Genomic DNA, 24,157 nt, shown 5'->3' with positions numbered 1-24,157 from the left:
ACCTCAGGGGAGCCCAGAGAGGACAGGGTGGGAAGGTGTAGGGGAATTTCCCCAGCAGGTGAGCGCCCCCTCCTCCGTAGTCTCAGGTCTTCCACGTGATGGCTGAGGCCCAGGAGTCTTTGGGGCAGACCCAGCTTCGCTGGTGTGAGTCTGGCCCCCAGGAGAGCCGAGAGGGCGGCGGGCAAACAGAGAAGTGGGAAGTGGTTGCTCGGTGCTGAGTTTGGCTTCGAGTTGAGAGCTCTGTTTGAGCCTTCAGGCTCCAAGCAAAACTCAGGGGGGTGGAATGAAACCCACAGGAACCCAAACAAGGCCGGGGCTTGGCAGGCGGCCGCGCGTGGGGCCACGCTGCGTCTCACACAGCTCTGCCTGTGCAGGCCTCTTGGCCCGGCGAGCCCACTCTCACCACACATCTCCCTGCCCTGCACCCCTGTGAACCGGAGTCCCTGAATGTGTTCAGTCAGGACCTCCATTTCCCCAGAAACAGAGCCCCCTTCTGACACCCAGGCCCGTGTCTTTGGCTGGCGAGTTATTTACCCGGTGGCCCAGCCAGTCAGGGACATCTCGGGCTTGTTCTTGTGAAGAGACCCACTCAGGGAAGACAGGGACAGCGGTCCCAGGAAAATAGGAACAGAGATCTGGAGCCGAGACTCTCAGACGCTGTGGGGTGAGCCCCTGCACCCCCTTTCTCTGCAGCAGCCCTGGAAAAGCAGAGGTGATGGTGTCATAGCAGCTGCCGATGGCCTGACAGACAGTTTCTGCAGCGCTACATGAGGGCCCTCGGTGTCTCTGTCAGGAGATTGGCAGCTGAATGACACCAATGAGGCCCGGCCCGTATCCCCTCTGGGAACGCCGCCCTCATTGATAGACAGAAGGCAAAGAGAAGGATTGTTTTTGAACCTGAAAAGAGTCCCCTTTTTTTCTCCCTAAAGCTCATGCCCCAACTCTCCACAGCTCTATTCCCCCCCCCAACCCCCCCCCCCAACACTTCTTTTTTTTTTTTAAAGGTGTTTTGTTCCAGAGCAGTTACAGGGCTTAATGGGACTGAATGACTTTTACCCTTCACAATCTGTCAGTCAAAAGCCCGACTCCAGGGCTGTTAAATAAAGTCCTTTCAGGAGCAGACAGGAGAGGAATGTGTCAGTCAGGCAACAGACCCTGTTGTGTTTTCATCTGTCAGAGGGGCGGTGGGGGGCGAGGGCCCGGGCGGGCACATTCCCAGCAGCCGCTGAGAGGCCGTCAGGAACCCAGGTGTGGAGCCAAGCTGTCACCCCATCAGCGGCATTCTTGAGGCGCGGGCCAGCGCCCCCAGGCACTCGGCTTTGCCATCAGCTCTGAGATGTTTGGGCAGACTTTCAGCGCAGGCCTCACGCTAAGCGTTTTTAACATAAAACCAACCGCTAAGTGCCGGGGACTGGGACAAGGCATGGCCTTCAGATTAACACACGCGCCGCAGACAGTAATCCTCCGGCGGCAGGGCCTTCAGGTAGACTCCGATCCCAGAACAATTTTGTGGAGCTGCGCTCGGGTTGTTTTCTCCCCTATTCCTTTCCCCTTCCCATTACATGACAATCCATTAATCTTGCCCATTAGCTTAAAATTGCCCGGCAATTTTTTTTTCTTTTTTTTTTTTTGGAGGGTTCTGAACAGTTGCTTTTGTTCGCTGTGGATTTGGAGCTTTCCATGAAACACTGTCCCCCGTGAGAGACACGCGCGGTCTGGTCTGTTCCTCACGCCCCGGGGACAGTTCCTGGAGGGGCTCTCTCGCACCAGAACATGAACGGGGGAGGGTGAGGCGGAGTGGAAATGGGCGGGGGGAGTGGGGACCCTGATATGGAAACAAATAGGGCTTGTTCTCTCTGAGTGCGGAGTGCAGGGAGGAAAGCCACCCTCCGGCCCCGGCCAGGGGCTTGCTGGTGGCCACGGGGCGGGCAGGAGCGGGTCCTTGGCTGCAGGGGGTGGGTAGGAGCGGGCCCCTGGGTGCAGGGTAAACTTGGGCCAGTTGGTGACTGCCTGCTTGCTCTTTTTTCCTTGGGCGATTTTGCATAAAACAAAAGGAACTTCTTCCCCCACCCCAGTTTCATTTCTTTGCCATGCTGCCATTCACCTCCCAACATCTGGTTCCCAAGACAAGCAGAGTTAGCAAAAATCCTTCCTCCCCTGTTTTTCCTCCCCTTTCCCCCTTTCCCAATCAGAATATTGGGGTGTCTGGCTCCCGGCTCTTCCTGGGATCACTGGTGATACGTAGTGTCATGCACCCCGATGGGTACCGTGGGCGAACAAAAGCGATGCTCCTCTCTCCCCTCCCTCTTCAGCCAGAATGCAGACACTGGGTCTTGTTCTCTCCATGTGCTCGGTCTCTGGGGAAAAGCCGGTTTTAGAAACGCTAAACGGAGCTGTGGAAGGCCGCTGGCACGGGCTGGCCAGCCCTGTCAAGCTGAAACTCTAAACATGGCTAAAGTAAATACGGCGCGCTCCGCGGCTCGAGGCCAGGCACTCCCCGGAGAAATGGAGGCCAGCGTTTGGCCACCAGCTCCGAGATGAGAGCGTCCAAACGGAGCAAACCCGAGCTGCTTCCCTGCAGCCAAGCAGCCCAGTGTGCGTCTCCGCTTTCCCTCCGCTGATACCAGCGTCTGGGAGCCATCGCACCGCCCTCCCGCCCCAGCTGGTCCCGGGGCTGCTGGGGGGCCCCCTGTGGGCCCAGGAAACTTCATGGGAACGATGTGCCTCCGGAACATTAATGAAGCCTTCCGACCCCGGCCCAGAAACATGGGCTCCGGGGCTTCCTGAGGGCATCCTTCACTGGTTATTAACGGTCTGCCCCCTTCGAGCAGGAGCCGTGCCTCCGCCGCCCGCCCTGCCCTCGGCCTAAAACAAACACACTCCGGGCCCCGGGACGCAGGGCCTTCTCCAGGCCTGCAACTGGGAATGGCTCTGTTTTTAACATTAATGGCTCCACGAAGAAGTGCAGGCAGAGGCCTGTTTGCAGCTGACAGAAAAGTCCTTAAAGCAGCAACGTCTATTCTAGTCGGGGGTGGGGGTGGGGGACAACAACTCTGGATGAAGAACCTTAGTCCTCCAAATTCTCCGTAGCTGGCACTCAGTTAGTTGCTCTGGTTTGCAAGCAAATAAACACACAAACTGGAAAACAAAAATAAACCCCGTCCTGCTGGAGGCTCTGGCAGTCCCCGAATTCAGTCACTGCAGGCACAGTTAGGGACAGACAGTTTTTCATTCTCCCTGTGCCCTCTCCTCTGCCGGGGGTGGGGATGGGGGGCGCAGAGGGGCAGGGGGAGGGGTAGTGGGTTTGCTGCACCCGCGTGTGGCCAGCTCCTCCTGCCCACTCAGTCCCAAGTGCAGTCTGTCTGTCCTGTGGTTTGGTGGCGGTGGACGTAACATTTGCATATTGGCCATAATGCAATGAAGCGAAATTCACTCCATTTCGGGGGGTGGGGGGGGGGGAACTGATTTGGGTTCAAAATTCCTTTCAAAAAGTGGTACTGTTTAAATATACGGCAACTTCAGTGCCAATTCGGCACTAATGCACTCTTGGAGTGGCATTTGAAGATCTCAGACCAGATTAGCAAAAAGCCAGCCCCTCCGCAGGCAGAGCTGGGGAAGTAGATGCAAGTTTGTGAAGCAGGAGGTCAGCCACTGGGGAAGGGAAACAGGCTGAGTCTTGGCCACCTCCTGGCCCAGTGCCTTTGTCGTTAGTTCTCATGTGGTTTTAGTCAAATCAGATCATCTTTACCATTAATTAGTTAAAATCATAATCCTAGAAATATAAGTATTAATTAGATGTAATATATTGATTAGGCATTAAATAATAATAATAATAATGATAATAATGTGTGCTAAGTGCATTCCACACACATTCTATATACGTCATCTTATTTAGAAGACAAAACCCCTGTTTGGAGCAGTGCTTACCGCTGCTAAGAGTTTGGCCTTTTGGGCTGAACTGCCTGCTTTCAAAGGCTGGGCCTGCCCCTTCCAGTGCGTGAGCATCATCTGTAAAATAGGGGCGACCACCGTGTGCACATCACTGTGTAATGAAATGAGTTCACAGATGGAAAGCCCTCAGCACTGTGCCTGGTACGTTGTAAATGCTATAGGAGTATTATTATTATTTTGTTCCACTGCGTGCGGCCTACTTCATAATTCAAGGGGTGGTTTCGACCAGTGCGGGACAGCGTTCTGTGTCAGTAGCAATAAGCACCGGGCCTTGCCTCCACCACCATTCACTCCCCAGTCGATGCTCTGTGGGTGCATACAATGGCCAAGGCAGGCAGGAGAGGAGTCTGGTGAGCCAGTGGGTTCACTCTGGGAGCGGCTAACGCTGGCTTCATCCCCATGAAGCTCAGTGCTCTGGGGGAGGCCGCCGGTGCCTGAGGAGCCACAGGGTGGCACTGATTCTCGGGGCTCCTGTGCCTTCTTGCTGTGGAGCCTCTGAAGTGCGGGGCTGCCCCCGGACCCAGGACCGACCATATTCTTTCAAGATGTGTGACCCTCGTTTCATTAACGCGGCCTTGGCTCTCCCCAGGCCGCTCTCGCTCTGCAGCGGGAAGGCCAGGGCAGGATATTGCGGTGGCACCTTCGTGAGGAAAAGGGTCCTGAAACCAGAGAAGACCTCTGACCGGGCACACCGCGGGGCAGGCTGGCTGAGCGAGAGTGTCCTGGAAAACCAAGACACCCCCCCGGGCCCGCCCCAGGGTGATGTCAGGCCACCGCATACAGTGAACCCTCTGCCTTAACCACAGTGACTTCTGCCAGGGTGCCGTGCCCACGGCTTCCTAATTGCTACCAGGTTTGCCACTTACCTTGCAGGATGACAGCTCAGTGTACCAGTCCCGGCATGCTTGGCTACTTAATTAAAAGGTTGAGCAGCCCTTCATGTAATCCAGTTTCATTCAACAAATATTCATCAAACACATCTATGTTTTTAATCATCCATTTTATTTCTCACACATAAACCAAGGGTACATATTACCTTGAAACAAGAAAATGTGCAGAATCAAACTATTTCGGTGTCCTTTCCTGATGTCCTTGGCCCTCCCCAAATTAATTCAGAAATGCCTGTGATTTTGGGCCTCATTCTGGAAATGCAGCTCTTCCCACTGGCAGGGCTGCCCATGGGTGGTGGGTTTGCACTGATGCCTTGCCCCTTTGTCTATTTTCCGGTGAAATAAGGGGCATCTGATTTTGAACTTGGACTAGGGCTGAGGTGGCCCCAGTGTAGTCTAAGGTGTGATACAGCTCAGAACTCCCTGGCTCTCAGGAAGACCGCATCCTTTAGGCACAGCAAAGGTGTACCAACTCCAGTAACTCCTTCCCCGAACGGGAAGCGAGCCATGAAGACATCTTGTTGTTGGGGGCGAGGGAGAGTGGTCCAAGTTAGAGGTAGCAGTGATTTGGCCTATCAGTCTCATGGATACCAGTTTTGTAAAGAGGACATAGTGCATAAATCAGCAAATAAAGTATTTGGGGGCTCTGAGGCAGGAGGGTGGCACCATCTTCAGAGTCTGCCCCCTGTTTTTTTTGTTTTTTTTAAAATATATTTTATTGATTTTTTACAGAGAGGAAGAGAAGGGGATAGAGAGCTAGAAACGTCGATGAGAGAGAAACATCTACCAGCTGCCTCTTGCACACCCCCTACCGGGGACGTGCCCACAACCAAGGTACATGCCCTTGACCGGAATCGAACCCAGGACCTTTCAGTCCGCAGACCGACGCTCTACCACTGAGCCAAACCGGTTTCGGCTGCCCCCTGTTTTTCCATTGGGAAATCGCTGCTTCTCTGTCCTGGGTGGATCTGATGTGTTGTTAATAATGGAGCCTCATTCCCTGGCTCTCTTAGTCCATTTGAGCTACTACAATGAAGTACCATAGACTGGAAATAGCTTATGAACAACACAGGTTTGTTTCTCAGAGTTCTGGGGGCTGAAAGTCCAAGATCAGGGTGCCAGCATGGTCCAGTTCTGGTGAGGGCCTTCTTCTGGGTTGCAGACTGCTCACTTTTCCTTGTATTCTCACCTGGTGGAGAACAGAGAAAGCAAGCAAGCTCTCTCGTGACTTTAATCAGGGCACTAATCCCCTTCATGTGGGCTCCACCCTCATGACCTTTTCTTATCCTATTGACCTTCCAAAAGCCCTTACCTCTGAATATTGTCATGTTGGGGGGTAAGGTTTCACCACAGAAATTTTTTTGGGGGGGAAACACAAATATCCAGTCCATAATACTGGTGCTTGTGAGGGAGTAGGCCTATGACCCAGGCCTGGCCACATCCAGTCTTCCTCTCCACAGGGATTGGGCCAAAGCTTGGGCATGTGGCCAAAGTAAGGCCAATCACATCCTTCCATGAGAACCTGTATGTGGGCACTAGGACAGATTTAGGGGTGCTTTTATATATGGGGAAAATGTGGGGAAAGCCCTATGATCAGAGAGTATGAAGCCATCATATAGACAAGGAGAACAAAGATATGGAGGGAAGGAGGGAGCAGGGTGGGAACTGAGGAGAAAATATTGCTATTATTTGAATCCCTGTCCCTGAAAAAAAAAATCTACCTTTTAACTTTCTAGTTTATGAGCCACTGAATTCACTTTTCTGCCTTATGATTGTGACAATGGAAAGGTGGCTGACTAACATACAAGGTATAGGGACTAATACACAAGATTTAGCTATTGTTCAACTAACGTTGTGGCAAACTCTTAACTAATATACACATCTTTCTTCGCACTTGTAAGTGGAGTTAGGTCTAGTGACAGTGGTGGGCATACAATAACTCTTAGCAAGTGTTTGTGGAATAAATAAAGGAGCTGATAGTAATAATAAATGTAGTGGGTTTAATAATATGAAATTGTTGACCTGCAAAAGATGTAGTTTCATGTGATTTCATGAATACAATTTTTAGCTACTGAGAGAGTAGACTTGAGTTGTCAAGAATTTTTGGGGACCTGGTGGAGGAGAGCAACGGTGGGGGGGGGGAAAGGAACATTTGTAATAATATGAACAATAAAAACTTATTTAAAAAAAAAAAAAAGAATTTTTGGGGAACCTACTATGTGCAGGCCTTGTGTTAGATGCTGTGAAGGAATGAAAGATGGAGAATATAAGGTCTCTCAGGGAGACCACAGCCTGGAGAGGGACTTACTAAGAGACCATTGCTATTATCCTATTGGCCCCCTTCTATAAGCTGATGAAAAGACTAGGTTGTTTTTCTCCCCCCAAAGATGTCATCTTTACCAGTGAAATGTGACTTGTGCAATCTAAGAAGGCTCTAGATGGTGTCAAATTCAAAGGAGGGTCCTGTCACTGCACTTCCTGGAGCCCCTCCTTGTTGCAGCCCCCTCTCTTCAAGCCCTTTTGGGACTCACACAATGACCCCAAAGCATCAAGGACCAAGGAAAATATGGAACACAATATGCCTTTTCAATCATCTCTGTGCTGATTCACGCTGTCCTCATGAGAATGGCTTCCTTTTGTCCCTTTTGTCTGGGAACCCAACTTCACATCTTAGCTGTGCTGCCTCAGATCCCTAATTCACACCGAGCTGAGGCTGAAGAATGATAACGGGACATGGTTTTCAAGCTGGAGGTAACTGGGTTCTTCCACTAAGTGACATTGGGGTTGAACTTTTGTGCTTCTTCTGCCCACATTTTTGTTATTTTGATTTCTCGACGCGGTGCAGCCATCTGCTGTGATGATTGATTCTAACCATGTCCATTGCAGCGTGTGTGCCCACCAATTCTCCCACACATGTGTGTGCTGAAAAGCAGAGCCAGACCCTTGTCATTTGCCTAATCAGGCTGGCCACTGATCTCATGGAGAAAGAGAATTGCCCACTGAGAGCACGGTTGCTAACCTTCTTTGAGTGGCCATTTGGTTAGCCTTCCTCTGCCACGTAAGGAACCTTGGAAATGTGGACCTAAAGAGTAAGGGATCTAATGTATGTATGATGCCTGTGAAGAGGGCAAATGCATGCGGTAAAGGCCGAGGTCCCTAGCACGCAAGTCTGATTTATCGTTCGCAAACAGGAGAGATGTTTTGCTTCTAGGTGCACATAAATTCAGCAGGGCCGCGCAATCCAGACTGCGGTGTGCGGCTGCATAGCTGTCTGGTGCTGCCAAACCCTCATGCTTGTCCACACACAGTTTCCAAAGGGGCATTCCTGTTGCTAAAGGAACTCAAGCCTCCTTTTCCTGAATGCCCTGTGATTGGCAGGAACGCTGCCTGCCGCATCATATTGTTCTGCGGTGGGGAATATGTTTTGATTGCTGGTTCAATAGCATTTCACAGTTATTAAACCAGAGCCATTGTCCCCGGGGGCTCCCAAAGGCTCAGAAACTTGGGGCCACGGGGGGAGACTACACATCCACAAAACCTGTCAGTTACCCCCATTGTCCCAACGAGTCTGCCATGCTCTGTGGCTTTTACAGTGTTTTTTGGGGGGAAATGTTGAGAAAGTGGCTTTTCAAGCATATCATTGATAGCCAACTTTTTTTTTTTTAATGAATAAGAATTCATGAGACCAAATTCAATGACAAAAATGGTTTTGAAGCGTTTAAACATGAAAACATTTAAGAAATGGCATACCTCTGTTATTATAACTGCTCATGAAAGAATATGGAGTTGTTGTTTTTTTTTTTAAAAGAAAATGTTTGTAGTTTTGGCAGAGATGGCCAAATATCCCTTAAACCCTGAGATAAATGCTTTCCTGAAAACATTGCTGGGCCCCAGTGAAATGTTTCAAGGAGATGGATGTGTCCGGGGAGGGAACATATATTCCTCGGTGAGTGAGTGCTCCCCCCACTTACTTAGCAGCTAATGAGAATATCCCAGAAGCAAGCTGGTGGGTGACCTTGTACACTGACAGGTGTGAGTGAAAATGGAGGACTTGCCCTGACCGGTTTAGCTCAGTGGATAGAGCGTAGGCCTGCAGACTTAAGAGTCCCAGGTTCGATTCCGGTCAAGGGCATGTACCTTGGTTGCAGGCACATCCCCAGTAGGGGGTGTGCAGGAGGCAGCTGATCAATGTTTCTCATTGATGTTTCTAACTCTCTATCCCTCTCCTTTCCTCTCTGTAAAAAAATCAATAAAATATATTTTTAAAAAGAAAGAAAGAGAAAAGGGAGGGCTTGCCTGGAGAAAAATGCAACCCTTTGACAAACCAAAATTTCCGAATGCGGAGAGTCCAGGGCTTGGGCTGTTTCTGCAGGGCAGACCTGAGGTCCCAGTGGCAGCCCATGGCCCTCTGTGGCTCACCCCGAACACTTAGGGTCTTTCGCAAGCACCCGACAGCACTGAGCCAGGTCTGCAGAACCCGCTCTCTTCAGCTCCTTGGGCACCGTCTGCATTGCTTCCTTTTCCTTCCTCAGAGCGGGTCTGTGAGGCCCCGAGGACCACACCAACACTCCAGTCAGCAGATGCAGTGATTCTTCGGTCGAAAGAAAAATGCACTCGTATTTCTCTTCAAGTGTCTCTGGCAGCCACTGGGTGTGGGCAGGAGCTTGTGTGTGTCTAAACAAAAGCAGCAGATGTCCGACCTCTCCCAGCCCTTCTGGCCAACCCTTTTCTAATGATGCCACTCGGCGGCTGCTTTCTGAGAATCGCCTCTTTTTCTGGAACTAATTGCAACTTTACAGAAATATACCCTGCAGTTGATACTGTGGTCAGTGAGTGTTTGGGGTTGTGTTGGTTTTGTTTGTACATGGCTTTCTGCTTCTCTTTGTGAAAAGATCTCCCCATTCCTGGAAAGTTCCCCTAGTTCCTCTCTCTTCTCCCTGCCTGCCCCCCTCCCCATGCCTACCGCTCTTTATTTGTCTACGTGGGAGATTAGGGCTCCCTTTACTGATTTGGATGGCATATTCTTCCCCGTCATAATGTCGAGGGATATTTCTCCTGCCCAAATCTTTCCATCATCTGTCATTTACCTTAAAAAAAAAAAAAAGGTAACCTATAGTCTAGTCTACATCTTATATTTTGCTTCCAAACATTCCTGAATCACTCAAAACGAATTTGCCAAGCTCTGACTTTAACATTTAAAAGTGAGAAAATTTTGAAGGTTATTTCTAGACTAAGTTAATGAAAGGACTTTTTAAAGAAATCAACATATTGGCTGATTCGTTCTCTTTGGCAACACAATTTCAATTCATCAGAGTCTAATCCCTCCTCCCCATGAGTAAGTGCTTAAGGAGATTTGTGAGAGGATCTGAATACAATGGGTCATTACCTGACCTTAAAATAATAACGTATCATAGAAAAAAGCCTGGAAGGATATGTACCCAAATGGTAGAGCCTGGTTATCTTAGGGAGGTTTGGTTCATTTTTTGTATTTTTTTTTTATACCTTTCTACATAGTTCAAATTTGTGTTTATACTTTAAAAATATTTTATTAACAACCATCTCCATGAGCTATTCAGCATCGGTTTGGTTTTTTAAGGGGTCATCTGTAAGGAGCATGCCTCCAAAGAAGACCCAAGTGTAAAACCTTAGTGTGCTGCCCGTATGAGTGTGTCCCTGACAGTACCTGCCCCTTGTAGGAAACATGGCGAGAATATAATGAGAATCTAATGAGATGGCGTAGGGAGAAAATGTCCATTTACACCAAGTGCTACCCACAGAGGAGGAATAGCCACAGCAATTGCTGGTTTGGAAGGAACGAATGGGGCTGCTGTAAATCAAGCCATCTGAAACAAGGGCGTGTGCCCACCGGTGTCTTAAAACACACGATATCTTGTGTTTTGTTGGTGTGAATGGAGTGACCCTTTGGGAGCCTTCACGGTGGTGCAAGCAGCTTTGAGCATTGTTTTGTGGAGGATAAGTGTGTGTGAAACCAAAGTGCCCAAATGGAATATGCAGTGACACCCAACTACATGGAGAAGTCATCATCATCATCACATCCTGGGTCACCTCACCACCCAACTGACTCAAGGGTTTTGAAAGGACTAGCTGAGGTGGTACCAGGTGTTGGGTGCACTGTCCCAGAAAAAGTAAAACCATTAAAAAGACACTGAAACCAAACAGAAACAACAACAGTCTTTCCCAGAACACCCAGCTAACCCACTCAATAAGACGGCTACCTGGTGACAAAATGCAGTGGCCTTTTCCCGCTCCCTAAGGAAGAAGTGGATGACAGGGGCTGCACCTTCGGAAGCAGAGCAGGTGGAAAAGAGCAGGGTGGGGGATACCTGGATCATGGATGGAAGTGCTGGGCACCCTGGGTCCCAGAGAAGGTGTCCTGTCCATGGGAGCTCAGACCATTCTCAGAGCAGCTTGTGTGCCAGGAGGCGCTCACCCCGCAGGTCCGGCCTGTGCAGCAGGGAAGGGGTTACGTGTAAGGGTGATCAAAGATTTAAACTGTCATGTCGACAGTAAGCTGGGGAACAGACTGTGCAGGGGCCTTAATAAATCTGCCCTTGACTTATGGCCAAACCTCATTCAGCAGAAAATTATTTCTGCAGAGCATTGAGTGCTGGGCTCTGATGGAGACAGAAATAAAAGAAAGGTGGAAATGGGGAGAGGAGATGGAAATTCAATCCACATGCGGTGGGGAGGACTCCTCAGTACATTCTTTCTCAGATGAAATAAGAAACAGAATGTGTAAGACTCTCAGAATATGGTGCATCCCTTTGATTAGTGAAGTGTCTTAGAGGAAGGAAACGGGCGAGGAGTGATTCTTAGGAAAGATTGATGGGGGGTGGAGGGGGTATCCTAGAGATTTAGAGTCGATCGCTCATTCATTTGTTCATCGAGTCAACCAGGCTTCATTGAGTCCTTACTGGGAGCGTGATCCTGTGGGTGTGGAGGTGAGCAAGGCATCCTGAGGAGTTACAGCCCACATCCACTGTACACCTCGAATTTGTCCAGCTCCAGCTCTGTGCACCAGCACAAGGGCAATGTCCCATGGTCCGGAGAGCAAAGCATTGTGGGGGAAAAGTGCTCTGAATAAAGGGTGAGAGTACATAGTCACATCTCAGGTGTCGGGGAAGAATTGGCACCTTTCTCCCAAGGGATTTTCCCGCTTCAACGAAGGGATAGAGTTTTTATTTTATTTTTTTTAAATTTTTATTAATTTGAGAGGCTGATTAAAAAAAAAAAAAGACCTGTCTTTCAGATGACATGTCATTTAAATCTCCTTATTGGCTTTCCTGGTGACATTTTAGAAAGGGAAGAAAGGGTTAAAGATTGGAGGCGTCTGTAGTTTTCAGCCCAGACCTGAGATAATTTGAAATCAAGGGATAATTGAGGAGACAGCACCTCTCTTCCCAGCGGTTTTGAAACAATTGGGAAAAGCTCAAGAACAATGCAAGAAAATGATGAAAGCCTTTTCTCTTTTAAATAATTTATTCCCGGCTTGTTTCTTTCTCTCTATACTTTCATTCCCAGAGCTGTAATGAGTTTCAGGAACATAAGGTGTCAGATATTGGCTTTTTGTTGATGTTGTTTTTGTGGAGGTCTCTAAATTCATGACCCCTCTGGGCATTCTAGTCGTGGATAATATATAATTTACAGAGATCTGCAGCTTTCATCTCTTCCAAGTTTTGAAGCTTTTTGTTCAAAGGAGTGATTTGTTTGGCTGTAGTGGAACCAGCTGTGTCTGCAGAAGTTTTAGCCGAGGACCCGACGCTCTGCGGGACCCCGAGCTTTGGCCAAGTCTCCAGGGCTGGGCTACATGCTTCTGTGAGCAGGCAATGTGGGTTCTGCCTGTCTGAGGTGGGGGAGAGGGACCCAGACAGAACCAGCTGGCTGTCCCAAGGCAAAGGGTTTAAGGTTGAAGGCTCAGACCATGTGGGAAAATATTCTCATCTGCTAATGAGCTTGAGCGTGGAGGTTGGATGAATGGGGGTAAGGATGTGGTGAGTTGAAAGGGAAGAACTATGCTCATGTTGATCTCTCTGTTTCCGGGGACAAAAACCCTGTAGGTCCAAGGTTTGTTTCATGAAGGACTGGACTACCAATTAACAGTTGGTTTAACCATCCAACATACAATTCCTCAGTGCAGGCTATAACCAGTAAAGCGGATGTCCAGGAGAACGTAGGTCCCCAGAGATGGAACCAATGCAAAGGATCTTTTGTTATGTCTCTCTCTTCTCTTCCCTCCCCTCCTTCCCACCGGGAAGTTGAGTTCTGAGTGGCCTGGAATGAACTGGGGCAGGGGTTAGCTCTCTAGGTAAACCTGGTTAGAGCCTTGGGGTTGCAGACCTGGAGAGGCTGATGAAACCTGTTCTTGCCAAGAAGACTGACTGCTGTTGATCAGCTTCTCTCAGTGTGTTAAATATTAATGAGGCACTTTGTTATTTGAAGGATGTTACTCATAAGCTCAATTTAATATGTTTTTATGCACACATTAAAAAACACCTTACTACCTATTTAAAACTGCATAAATAAATTTCATTCTAACAGGGCGTATTGGTAAAGAATATATACATATGAATGCTTAGGCTCTCATGATTGTTTTGGCCACAATGGGTGAATTATGTCATCACTCCGTTCCTGGTCTCCCCACCTCCTACAAGATGAGAATACGCCTCTTTTACTTCCCTTATGAAAGATTAAGGAAATCCCCCTCCTCACCGGAGCCCCATCAAGACTAGAAGTTCTCGAGGGAGCTTCCACAGAAGGAAACATAATGATTTTCTTTTATTTGGATTCTTATAATGTGCTTGCCTTAATTTAGAACCATAAATACTTGATGGTTTCAAGAAAAGGGTAAGTTAAATGATCTACTTTAATTCACAAAGATGAATAAATTTGTGCTGTCTCCCTAGGACGTTTTGCCCCAAATCCTGCCATATGTACCAGAAAGTTCCTGTCATATGACTAAGAAAGTTCCCAGAGTACTTTCTCTCTTTGCTCCAGAGATCTCTGTTATGAAGCATCTAGCCCAGTGTTTCCCAAACTTCTCTCATGATGAGAATCACCTGGTGGAGTTGTTAAAATACAGATTCCTGAATCCCAACTAAGAAGTGCTAAACTAGAATTTTTGGGAACATATAGGTAAATTGTATATTTAACTTAGTGCTCTGTAAGCAATTTTACTTATATAGGTAAATTGTATATTTAACTTAGTGCTCTGTAAGCAATTTTACTTATATGTTCCCAAAAATTCTAGGTTAGCACTTCTTAGTTGGGATTCAGGAATCTGTGTTTTAACAACTCCACCAGGTGATTCTCATCATGAGAGAAGTTTGGGAAACACTGATCTAGCCCATTGCTGGGAGCAGCTCTAGCCTCTTTTCCTATCCAGCCTTCCCTTTTCTTACTTAAATCAAATTCCTTTTCTTTACGCTTGAATTCAAAGAGTTCATGCTGGACAAAGGGGTTGGAGAACTCAGAGGAAACTTTTGACAAACGTCTTGACTTGAGGGAGTGAGAATGAGGTGGGAGAAGTGAAAGGGAAAAAGGAGAGTTAGGCTGAGAATGAAGAGGAGGAGGCCCCATGATCATGGAGGCGGGTTTGAGGATCCATTTCCTTTAAGATTCCCGCTTTGGCCCGACACAAAGGAGACTTGGAGCATTTAAAAGAAAGGCTTACCATGGCCTGCACACAAAGCTAGTAAACTACAAAGTGGGATGGGAGCGCCCACAGGGTGGGTCAGACTATCCTGCCCTCCCAAGGCCTGTGCGAATCCAGAGACTGATTTGCTTAAAACTCAGGAGAAAAATCAAGCCAATGGAACGCGCCTGACAATTTTTCAAAATGCAAGCTTGTATTTTACTACTGTATATCCGAGCTGGAAAGGGAGCCAAATAATTGCCGGGAAACATTTGATTAGGTTTCAAAAGACTGTTTGTTGAAACTGACTAGTTAGTTGTAAAATGGAATACTTGGGATGGTGGTCTGGAAAGATAAACTTAAAAACTGGAAAGGTGCGCTCCGAAGACCTGAGGGAACAGAACAGCCCAGAGGAGGGCAGGGCACTCTGTCTTTCCCGGATGAGAGGGAAGGGGTCTGGGCGGTAGTTAACTTGCCCAGTTGTGAATGTTTTTCCTGATGTGGCTCCCAGAAAGGAATCTGACTTTCATCTTTCTTGCAAAGTGGTATCTTATTATAGAACAGAAAGCCATCGCCTCTGGTTACTGTATCCGAAACCCCGAATTCTGCTCCCGGCATCCATCTCACATCTAGTTAACTGTAGAAATAAAACGGGAGGGAATTTGGCCTTCAGGTTATAGGGCTGGAAAATGCTTTGAGAAGCCTTCTGGTTGGATTACTCCTAAACCCTCCCTGACAGATGAAAATTTATCTTATTTTTAAATGTTCCCCAGAGGAAGAGTGTCCACAGACTCCCTTAGTAACTCATTCCAGTGTTTAACGACCTCCACATTCAGGAAATTCCTTTCTCTGTCTTACCTAAACCCACTCGGCTACAGCTTAAGTCCATTTTCGCTTGACCTGCCCCAGAAGAGATTGGAAAAAAGAGGTCACCCTCTTGCATAAACATCCTTTCACGTAATTAAAGATTAAAATTTTGAATCCAAAAAGTCTTTTCTGCCTCTCTTTTATCACATGGTATCTCCCCACTTATTCCAGTTTTCCCTCCTCGGCTCCCCCTCCCAACCTCTTACCCACCTTTGCCTGGCCTCACAATCTTCCCCTTGTCTGAGGCCCAGCTGTGGGCTAGGAGAGAAAAGAGAATGTGGCCATTCTTGTCCTTCCCTTTCCCCTTGGGCTGGCAGAGCTAGACCTAATCCACGAAGCTAAATGGTATTGACAGTGTTTTTAACTTTTAACATTTTTCTTGCCCACATTAGATTTGTTTCCAAAGTCAAATTGTGCTCAGACAGTAGGTCTGTGGACATTTATAGGGTCATGCATCTTTAGGTTTTAGAGGGGCAAAAATAAGTTTGTGGTTTTTTTTGTACTCTGCTCAGTTATTTGAAAAATTTCTGAGAATTAGTTTCTGGCCCTTGGGTAGAGCCACTGACTGATCTTGCCCTCACTCTTGGTGATGAGACCCTGGGACCTAAGTAGGTACCACATTTGCCAGCATTTCACACAAATACTTTAGGGCAGGAAAAAATCTTGATTTGTTTCTCCTGGGCATCCAATATGTTGGCTAAATAGAGCAACGTACCGTTTACAATTTGTTTTTGCATCTGTTTCTTATTCATTTGTGTGAAGTTTCCAACATAGTTAGATACCTGGGGATCAGAGGATCACAGAGATGGCTTTCTTATAACTTGCTTTTTTTCTGATTTCTGAAAAACTCTAATAAACAATTCGGCTGTAGGTTTTAAAACATGCGCATGAGGGTGTTAAATGGAAAACAGGTGCTTTAAAAAAAAAACCTGTTGCTATTTTTATAAATCTTGTATTTGCTCTTACTTGTGTCTTAGCAACGGATCACAGAAGAAAGCAAAGCCTGGAGAGAGTGAGTTGCTTGTCAATCATCATGAAGAATGAGCTCATAGCTAGCCAGGGGCAGTGCTGGTCAGGGAGGCAGCCTCAGAGGCATCTAGGGCTCCACATTCTCACCGTTCTTATTCTTACTCATTAAAGAGCCCCTCTCAGGGGCCAGGCACTAAGGCAGGTACCACAGTTACTGCAGGGAGTGAAGAGACCCCAACCCCTTCCTCTTAGAGAACCTATATTTAGTTTTGGTTTTATATAATACATTTATCCCCCACAGCTCCTAAGAGAGTTGGAAATTATACATTTAAAAATGTATCCCTTATTTTGCAGCCATTAAAAACGACTGTTTTTGAGAAGCCTATAATAATGTGAAATATGTTCCCTGGGTTATGTTAAGTGAAAACACACACACACACACACACACACACACACACACACAAAGTTTGTGCATGCATTCTGTTCTAAGTAAAATTAAAAACAACAATGTAATTAATCATCCCTTTTAAAAGCATACATACACCAATAAAGGTCACAATAAACAGGCATACAGAAAAGACTAAAAGAAATGTTGGCCCCCTTACATGGCGGGCCAGGAAAGACCTGAGAGAGAGGCAGGCCATCCCAGATTGGTAGGTGGCGGTTTTAATAAACGAGGGAACTTGAATAAACGAGGCTTGTTTTGGGCAACCACATGCCAGTAGATCTCCACGCCTGCCCGTCAGAATCTTAGAAGTTTATAGAGAGGCCTTAACTGGGTTCCGTCACATATCATCCAGATGGTCTCAGCAACACCTTCCTCTCTCTAGGCTTTCTCCCTGGAACAGCTGCAGGGATGGCAGGCAGAACTGTACATTCCAAGGTCAGGGGTGGGGTGAGCAGCCTCCAATTGCCCATGTCCAGCCCAAACGTCAACCGGCGGTCACATCCTCAGGATGCTTGCCATGGGTACCAGGATGGTGGGTGGTTCTTCTGCTTTGTTTGTTCATGCATTTTACATTTTTTTTGTAATAATCAGATTATTTTAAAATGGAAGGACCCATGCTCATTAAAAGAAAATTATTCTTTTTAAAATGTAAAGGCTTTAAGATTTTGCAGAGTCTCTCATTAAAATGTACCTGGAATGAGTTGGTCCCTAAGCCATTGCCAAAGATGACTTAAGAAACAAGCACAGAGGGGGGAGAGTGGGAGGGAGACAATCAAATTTCAGGTCCATTACACTCTCCTACTCCTAGACAGTTACTCTCCGGCAGTCTCGGAGCAGGGGGGCGGGGGGGCACAGGTGTTCTTTCAGTTGGGGGTAGGATGAAGACATGACAATTTCACAAGTGCATTAGACACTGTACTTTGAACTTGGAGGCATTATGGATTTGCTCAAAGAAAGTAAGAGGCAAAGACAGGATTCAAACCCAGGACCCACCTGCCTGGAGAGAAGTGATCTGCTTTCTCTGAGCTTCTAGAAATGCCCCTCAGACTGTGGGGGAGGCACTTCCTGATGTTCTGGTTTGGCAACCATGTGCCCAGAGCGGTCAAGGTAGTCCTGACTTAAAAGAAATTTTATTCTTTTTAAGAAAGGGCATTTGTTATATATGCAACTAAATGTGACTATAATAGGTAGCTTTGTCAGAATATTTTTCTATCAATTCATGCAGAAATCAGAAAAATCCTCTCCCAAATCACATGCCTAGTTTTGATTCAGAAAAGAGGGCTACTTTGGATTGCAAAGGTAAAGCAGAGAATGAATTGGGGGTCTAAGACATTTTCCCAAGAGGGAAGACATATTTACAGGAACCATTTTGAATATACACTCAAGTATATATTTCCGTTTCAGTTCAAGATTTGTGCTGAAGTCTCTTAGTTCTTGCAATCTTAATATAGTCACAGAGCCTCTAGGATGCTGGCTGTGAGGTTAATTAGAATTCTAGTAAACCTGAGAGCTATTTTTCCAAGGTTTGTTTTCTAAGAAGCAGGCTGAAGACTGCTCCAGCCAGCATCTTACTATTTTCTTTCTCAACCTAGAGGCCTTGGAGATTACTGATCACTGTACTGGAGACTCTCTTACTCACCATTGCCCTGGTTTGCTATGAGCTCATGGAATCAAGGAAGGTCGAGTCAGTAGGTTCTGTGTTTGAACATCCAGAGGTCACACAGCACTGGGTGGTAGGTAAACTATTAGACTTTTTATTTTGGGGATTTCAATAAAATAGCTGTTTAGCACATTCAATGAGGGTTAGTCTGGAAACGGGTTCCAGAAGTCTTTTCAAACTCCTATTGTTGGGATATCTGAAACCACCAAAGCACCAAACACTTGGATAATAAGAGTTAAGGAGGAAGCAAAAGCTGCCTGGGTAAATTTTTCTTTTTCTTTTTCCTTTTTTTTTTTTCCTAAATAAGAAACTCAATCAAACTTTTGCATAAAAAATATGATACAGTTCTACTGCTTAGCTTTTAATGATAGCATGGAATTCTAAGTAAGCATGGATGAAATACAACTTGTCAGCACAAAAATACCGCCTGTCATAGTCATTTGTGTATAAAATATGACCCGCAGGTTTGAACCATATGGTTACATGAGTTCTAATTTACGTGGCATCTTCTTAAGTCAGCAGGATGCGTCCTGGCCTGCCCGTGGGAGGTGGAGTCAGCACCTCGCCCAGCGAAGTGCAAAGGGCTCCCCGGGGTGCAGGCCAGTTTGGGCGGCTGCAGCCTAGACAGATCTGCACGGCCGGGGGCACCTCCTGGGGACACCGAGGACCCTTTCACACATGGCCACGACGGGCCAGGCTGGCCCTGTAACCAGCCTGCAGAGGCAGACATGCGAAATTGAAAAATATTAAACATCACAGCTTGTGACTCGGGCGCTCCTTCTGTTCCCACTGGGGGGAGAAGTAACAGGATCCCCTGCAGACATGCCGGGGAGAGCGGACATTTGGATGCCATTTTAAAGTAATGCTTAATGAAGTGAGAAAATGCACTTGCAGCGTTGTGCTTCGTGGCTCAGAGACGCGCACCCAGAAGTGCACAATGGACACATTCTGCGATTCAGACGCGAATTGGAAAAGCCGAGGAAATGCCATCAAAATAAAAATCAGACTCGAAAGCCTGCGCGGAGCCAGAAACAGATGTACTTTTTGCTACTTAAAAAAAAGAAATTCTGTCCTCTCCCCTCTCCCCCCTCAAGCTGTGCCCTGTCACTATCTTAAGCTGACCTTTCCCTCGGGTCTCTCCGAGATGCTTTCAGTCAACTGTTAGAGCAAGTGACTCTTGACCTTTCTGCAAATTCTCGGGGAGCCCCAGGGTTCTCGGGCTGCCCTCTGGGTGGTCCCCCAAAGACCTCGCTGCAGATGTCTGCTCTTGATAAGTCCAGAGAGCAGGGGTGGGAGGGGACCCATCCGGGCTCTGCTGGAGGGTGGAGGCCGGACAGCTGCTCCTGCTGGAAGGCTGTGGGCTTGGGCTCTCTGTTTCTTGGCAGGTGTGGGGGAGGTGACTCCTGCTCTCTGAGGATTCCTTTTCCACGGGCACTGTCCGCTAACAATGCAATCTTTCTAGTGTTGACATTCTGCTGAAGGATACTAACAGCATTAAGACCCCAAATAAGGCTCAGATATTCATTCTAAGGAATCCTCAAAGTGGAGATTGTTATTCCCGTTGCTTTGGCAGAATAAACAGAGCCGCCTTCCTAAGAAGGAATGTGTTTGGCAGATAGGAAAGGGGAATGACCAATTACGTACAAGTGTAACAGAATAAACCCAGATAAATCATCATCGCTACAGAGAAGAGACAGATCTTTTATTGAGTAGCTACTAAGTACCAGGTACTGACCCCAGCACTTTCCAGTATGTGTGTCCTCATCTGGTCTTCACCACAACACTGCGAGAGTCATATTATGTTCTTGTCTTAAAGATAACGAAACCAAAGTTCAGGGAATCAGTGCCTGCACTTGGGCACGAAGCTACTGCTGAGCCGAACAACGCAGATCTGTCCTTTCTATCAGACTGTCCCAGTTACCGCTGGCCCCTGCTGAATCCTATATGGGAGAGTTTTCTGGACAAAGAAGTTCACCCCTTTCTGGTCACTCTAAATGGGTCCTGCTCGCCCGCAGGTAACCATGCTCGCTGAGGTCTGTGGACTCATCTTCAGCCCCCATCAGCCCCCATCTGACAGTCTGCTCTCCTCTGACCAGCTCTCAGGATTCTTGCTTCTCCAGCTTCTCCTTCCGATTGTTTGGATTCTGCGTCTTAGCTGCTGTTCTCTGCGTCTGGGTCCTCTCTGGTGCTGACAGTCCTTGGTGTCTGCTCCCGGGTCTCTGTGTGGCTCCGATGGGCAGGTGTTCCTGGAGCACTGGGCCGCCCTTTATCTGCACCACAGCTTGAGTGCAATAATTTCTTTCTTTCTTTCTTTCTTTTTTTAAGTAGAAATATCCTGACCGTACGATACTACATGTTTCTAGTTTTCTCAAGTGGTGATACTAAACATTACTGTAATATGGCAAAGCTGTCAGGCCACTGAAAAGGTCAAGACCAAAAATCTCTTGACAGTTCTATCATATTCTGTTTTTTTTACCTCTGTTTCTGGCGTTTGCAGTTAATGCTGGTGTTTTCCCCCTCCATCCCCCCCAATCAGTGTAGCTTTTTTTTTTTTTTTTTTTTTTTTTTTTTTAATATCTTTAACTTTTAATCCTTTCTTTACAGGTTACCTGAGATCACTTTTGATTAAGAAAACTGTAGAACGTTCGTAACGGCCACAAGCAAACGCCAGGGGGTGGCCCGGGTCAGAGGCCTGCTTGGCGGGGTGTCTGCACTGCTGGGGTGTCTGTCACCCTCGCGGGGTCCCCCGCGGCAGGTGTCAGTCCACAGGCCGCTGCTCCCCATACTTCCTGGTGAACTCCTCGGCGTGGGCGCAGAATTTCTGGCGGTCCTTCGAGAACTCCTCGGCCAGGTCGGCGCGGAGCGGGTGCTCGGGCTGGGGGTCGTTCACCAGCGCCACGAGGGCCTGCACCACCTGGTGGGTGCTGGTGGCGGGCTTCCAGTGCTCGGCGCTGATGACCGGCAGGCAGACCTGGCCCTTCTCGTCGACGTTGGGGTGGTAGATCTTGGTTTTGAACGTGACCTTGGGCGGCTTGAATGGGTACTCCGAGGGGAAGCTGATCTCGATGCGGAAGGCGCCCTGGTCGTAGGGAGGGTTGTCGGGCACCACGAGCCCCTGCCAGGTCAGCACGTTGGCGTCGTCCACCTGGATGTTACGGAAGGTTTTCATCCCGCTCCTGCGGATCTCCTCCAGCTCCTTCACCAGCCTCCTGCTGGCCGCCATCTCGGACCTGGCGGGCCTGGCACTGCTTTCCCAGGGTGCATCCTGGCTGGGCGGCTGGAGACCCTTCCCCCCCCCCCCCCGGAACTTCCGGGAGTGGTCTCTTCACTTCCGGGTGCAGCCTCTGCACTTCCGGGAGCGGGGGAGGGGCGGCTCAGGGTAGCTTTTGATGCACAATTGACTTAGTTACCATAAACCTAAGGTCTGAAGGGCATGGGCTTCTGGGGTCTTTTTATTTATATTTTTATTATTTTTTTTAGGAGAGCTCCTTGGCTTACTGAACTCTGTTCTCTCTTCTACTTGATGAATGTTGCCTGAAGGGGGTAGTATATTATTGTCAATTAAAAGCCCTACCTTGAGGAATAGATTACTGGTTCTCAGCCTTTTTGTCACCCAAAAGCACTTTAATACTTTCTTTTCTCGTGGATGCAGTGTTTTTGAAAGATTTGGTCTGCAAGTTGCATTTGTTTTCCCCATTATTCTATTCATTTCCCAGAAACACAGTTACTAAGGGGCAGAGTGAGATTTGAACTCCAGTCTGTCAGCTAAAACCTGAGCTCTTGGCCCCTATGCTACAGGCCAATTTGAGGTAAGCAATTGCCAGTGTTTATTTTTGACCTACAAAAATGGCAGTTTCATATACCAAACAGTATTATTAGACTTAACTAATACAATTTCAGACCAAACCGATGCTTTAAATGTCGCCTGGGTGGGAAAACACAACTTCTGGGAAGACTTTTGTAATAATGGCAATAATTCTAACACCACCTCCCCTGCTAAGGGCCCCTCTCCCCATCTGCCCTCTTCCCTACCTGTAGATTTTGAAAGGCTCCTTATGTTGGGGACATTAGCTTGAGAAACATTAAATTAGGTATGAAACATGAATTCTGTCTGATGTGGTTTTTAAAAAGACTTAGTAATAGTTGCATATAGAGTTCAAATGGGTTTCAAATTCACTTATATGTTGTCTAGTTCTTTGTCCCCAGTCAGGGAGAGAAGGAGAAACTTTTGAGAAAAAAAGGGAGAGCATACAATTGGAGGAAACACCTTATGACTAGGATGTGTCCACTCTGAGTGAAGACTGAGATTTTGTATTATTTCTAACTATCTGAAGTTTTCCTGTATAGAAGTCATTCATTGTTGTTGTCATTATCGTCATCGTCGTCATCATCATCATCATCATCATCATCATCAAAATAGCTAATATTTATTTGTTTTATAGGTTACAAAGATCTCTTAATGCATTGGAGTCTCCTAATGTTCCTATGAGATAGATATTATTTTGCAGATAAGGAAATTGAGTGAAGCTCAAGTTCTTGGTAGTGGGATCTTTGACCCTAAAATAGAGCTGACCAACCGGCCCATCTTCAAAGACGGAAATGTTCTGTGTCTGTGCTGTTCAGCATGGTAGCCAGCACTTGAAATGTGGTTCATATAACTGAATTTCAAGTTGGAATACTACTTGTGGTTAGGGTCTATAGATTAGACTGTGTGGCTCTAAAACCTGTGTTCTTTGCTTTGCCACCTTGTCTCAGATTCTGGAGACTGTAGGAGAGGGAAGGAACACAACATTTTGAAAGATACAACATTTTTCCAGCACTGAAAAGAGTTGCAAGAAGTTACACATAAACTTTGCATTTTCCTTGTATGAAGGCTGCTAGATTATGCAATATTTTGATTTATCCGGGATTCTTAACTATATTGTCCCCCCAACACCTCCAGGACAGGCTAACTCTCCAGACATATGGTCATAGGACACACATGTCTAATTCCTATTCTGGTCTGAATCTTGTTAATCTGCTAACTGGTTAGTATCCATTGTGAAGCAGCTTTTATTTGGAAGTTCTTATTAGCATGTAAATTTAGTCTAAGCCTAAACTGCATTTTCAATCCCCCACCCCCCCTCAGTCTGCTTTTGAAACAGAGTCTATTTCACAGTAGAGGTTTTGTTTCTTGAGTATCATGCTATGAGGTCAGATAATTTGCTCAAAAAAATTTTTTTTTTTTTTTTGTGATCAGATATTTATCAACATTTGCTGCAGCCTAAACTTTGAGAAATTTTTGAAAGTTTTCCTTCTGCAATAGACAAAAATACCTTTTGTTGTCCAACAAAAAATGATTTCTTGTGGCTTCATAAAAATCAATTTAAAAATATTTTGTTAAATTTCACTTTATTCACTAATGCATCTAATTATTCCTTTGTTACTAAAATCTCTCAACATTGCCAAGAAACCTTCTTGCTTTTCTACACTCTTCCTTCAGTGATGATAAGTGAAAAAAAGAATTAGAAATAATTAAAAAAAAAAAGAATTAGAAAAACTTAAAAATAAAATTATACTAAGGAGGATAGGTATGTATATGTGTTTCTCCTAAAACTTATGTATTTCTTTCAAAATAAATTTTTGCTAGGTTTTACAAAAGAATTTATACTAGTCAGAAAAATTCAGAAATAATTATCTCAAGATTTTTTTGTATGAGTCAAATTAAAACTTTCTTTTGA

At 46.6% G+C, this 24,157-nt stretch overlaps 2 protein-coding genes across 2 annotated transcripts in view; one reads left to right on the top strand and one right to left on the bottom strand.

Annotated features, from left to right (window-relative positions):
• HNRNPA2B1 (heterogeneous nuclear ribonucleoprotein A2/B1) overlaps window positions 1-24,157 on the top strand; it is a 473,571-nt gene that overhangs the window by 292,024 nt on the left and 157,390 nt on the right. The window lies entirely within an intron of this gene.
• On the bottom strand, window positions 21,196-21,660 carry LOC311629271 (ubiquitin-conjugating enzyme E2 L3-like; the record flags this gene model as incomplete). Its single annotated transcript, XM_084897262.1, has 1 exon — window positions 21,196-21,660. One exon carries the CDS (start codon window positions 21,658-21,660, stop codon window positions 21,196-21,198), a length of 465 nt encoding a protein of 154 aa, XP_084753388.1.

Source organism: Pipistrellus hanaki, assembly GCF_964339955.1.
Source record: "Pipistrellus hanaki genome assembly, chromosome: 10".
Classification (NCBI taxonomy): Eukaryota; Metazoa; Chordata; class Mammalia; order Chiroptera; family Vespertilionidae; genus Pipistrellus; species Pipistrellus hanaki.
This window is presented reverse-complemented; position numbering and strand designations above follow the sequence as displayed.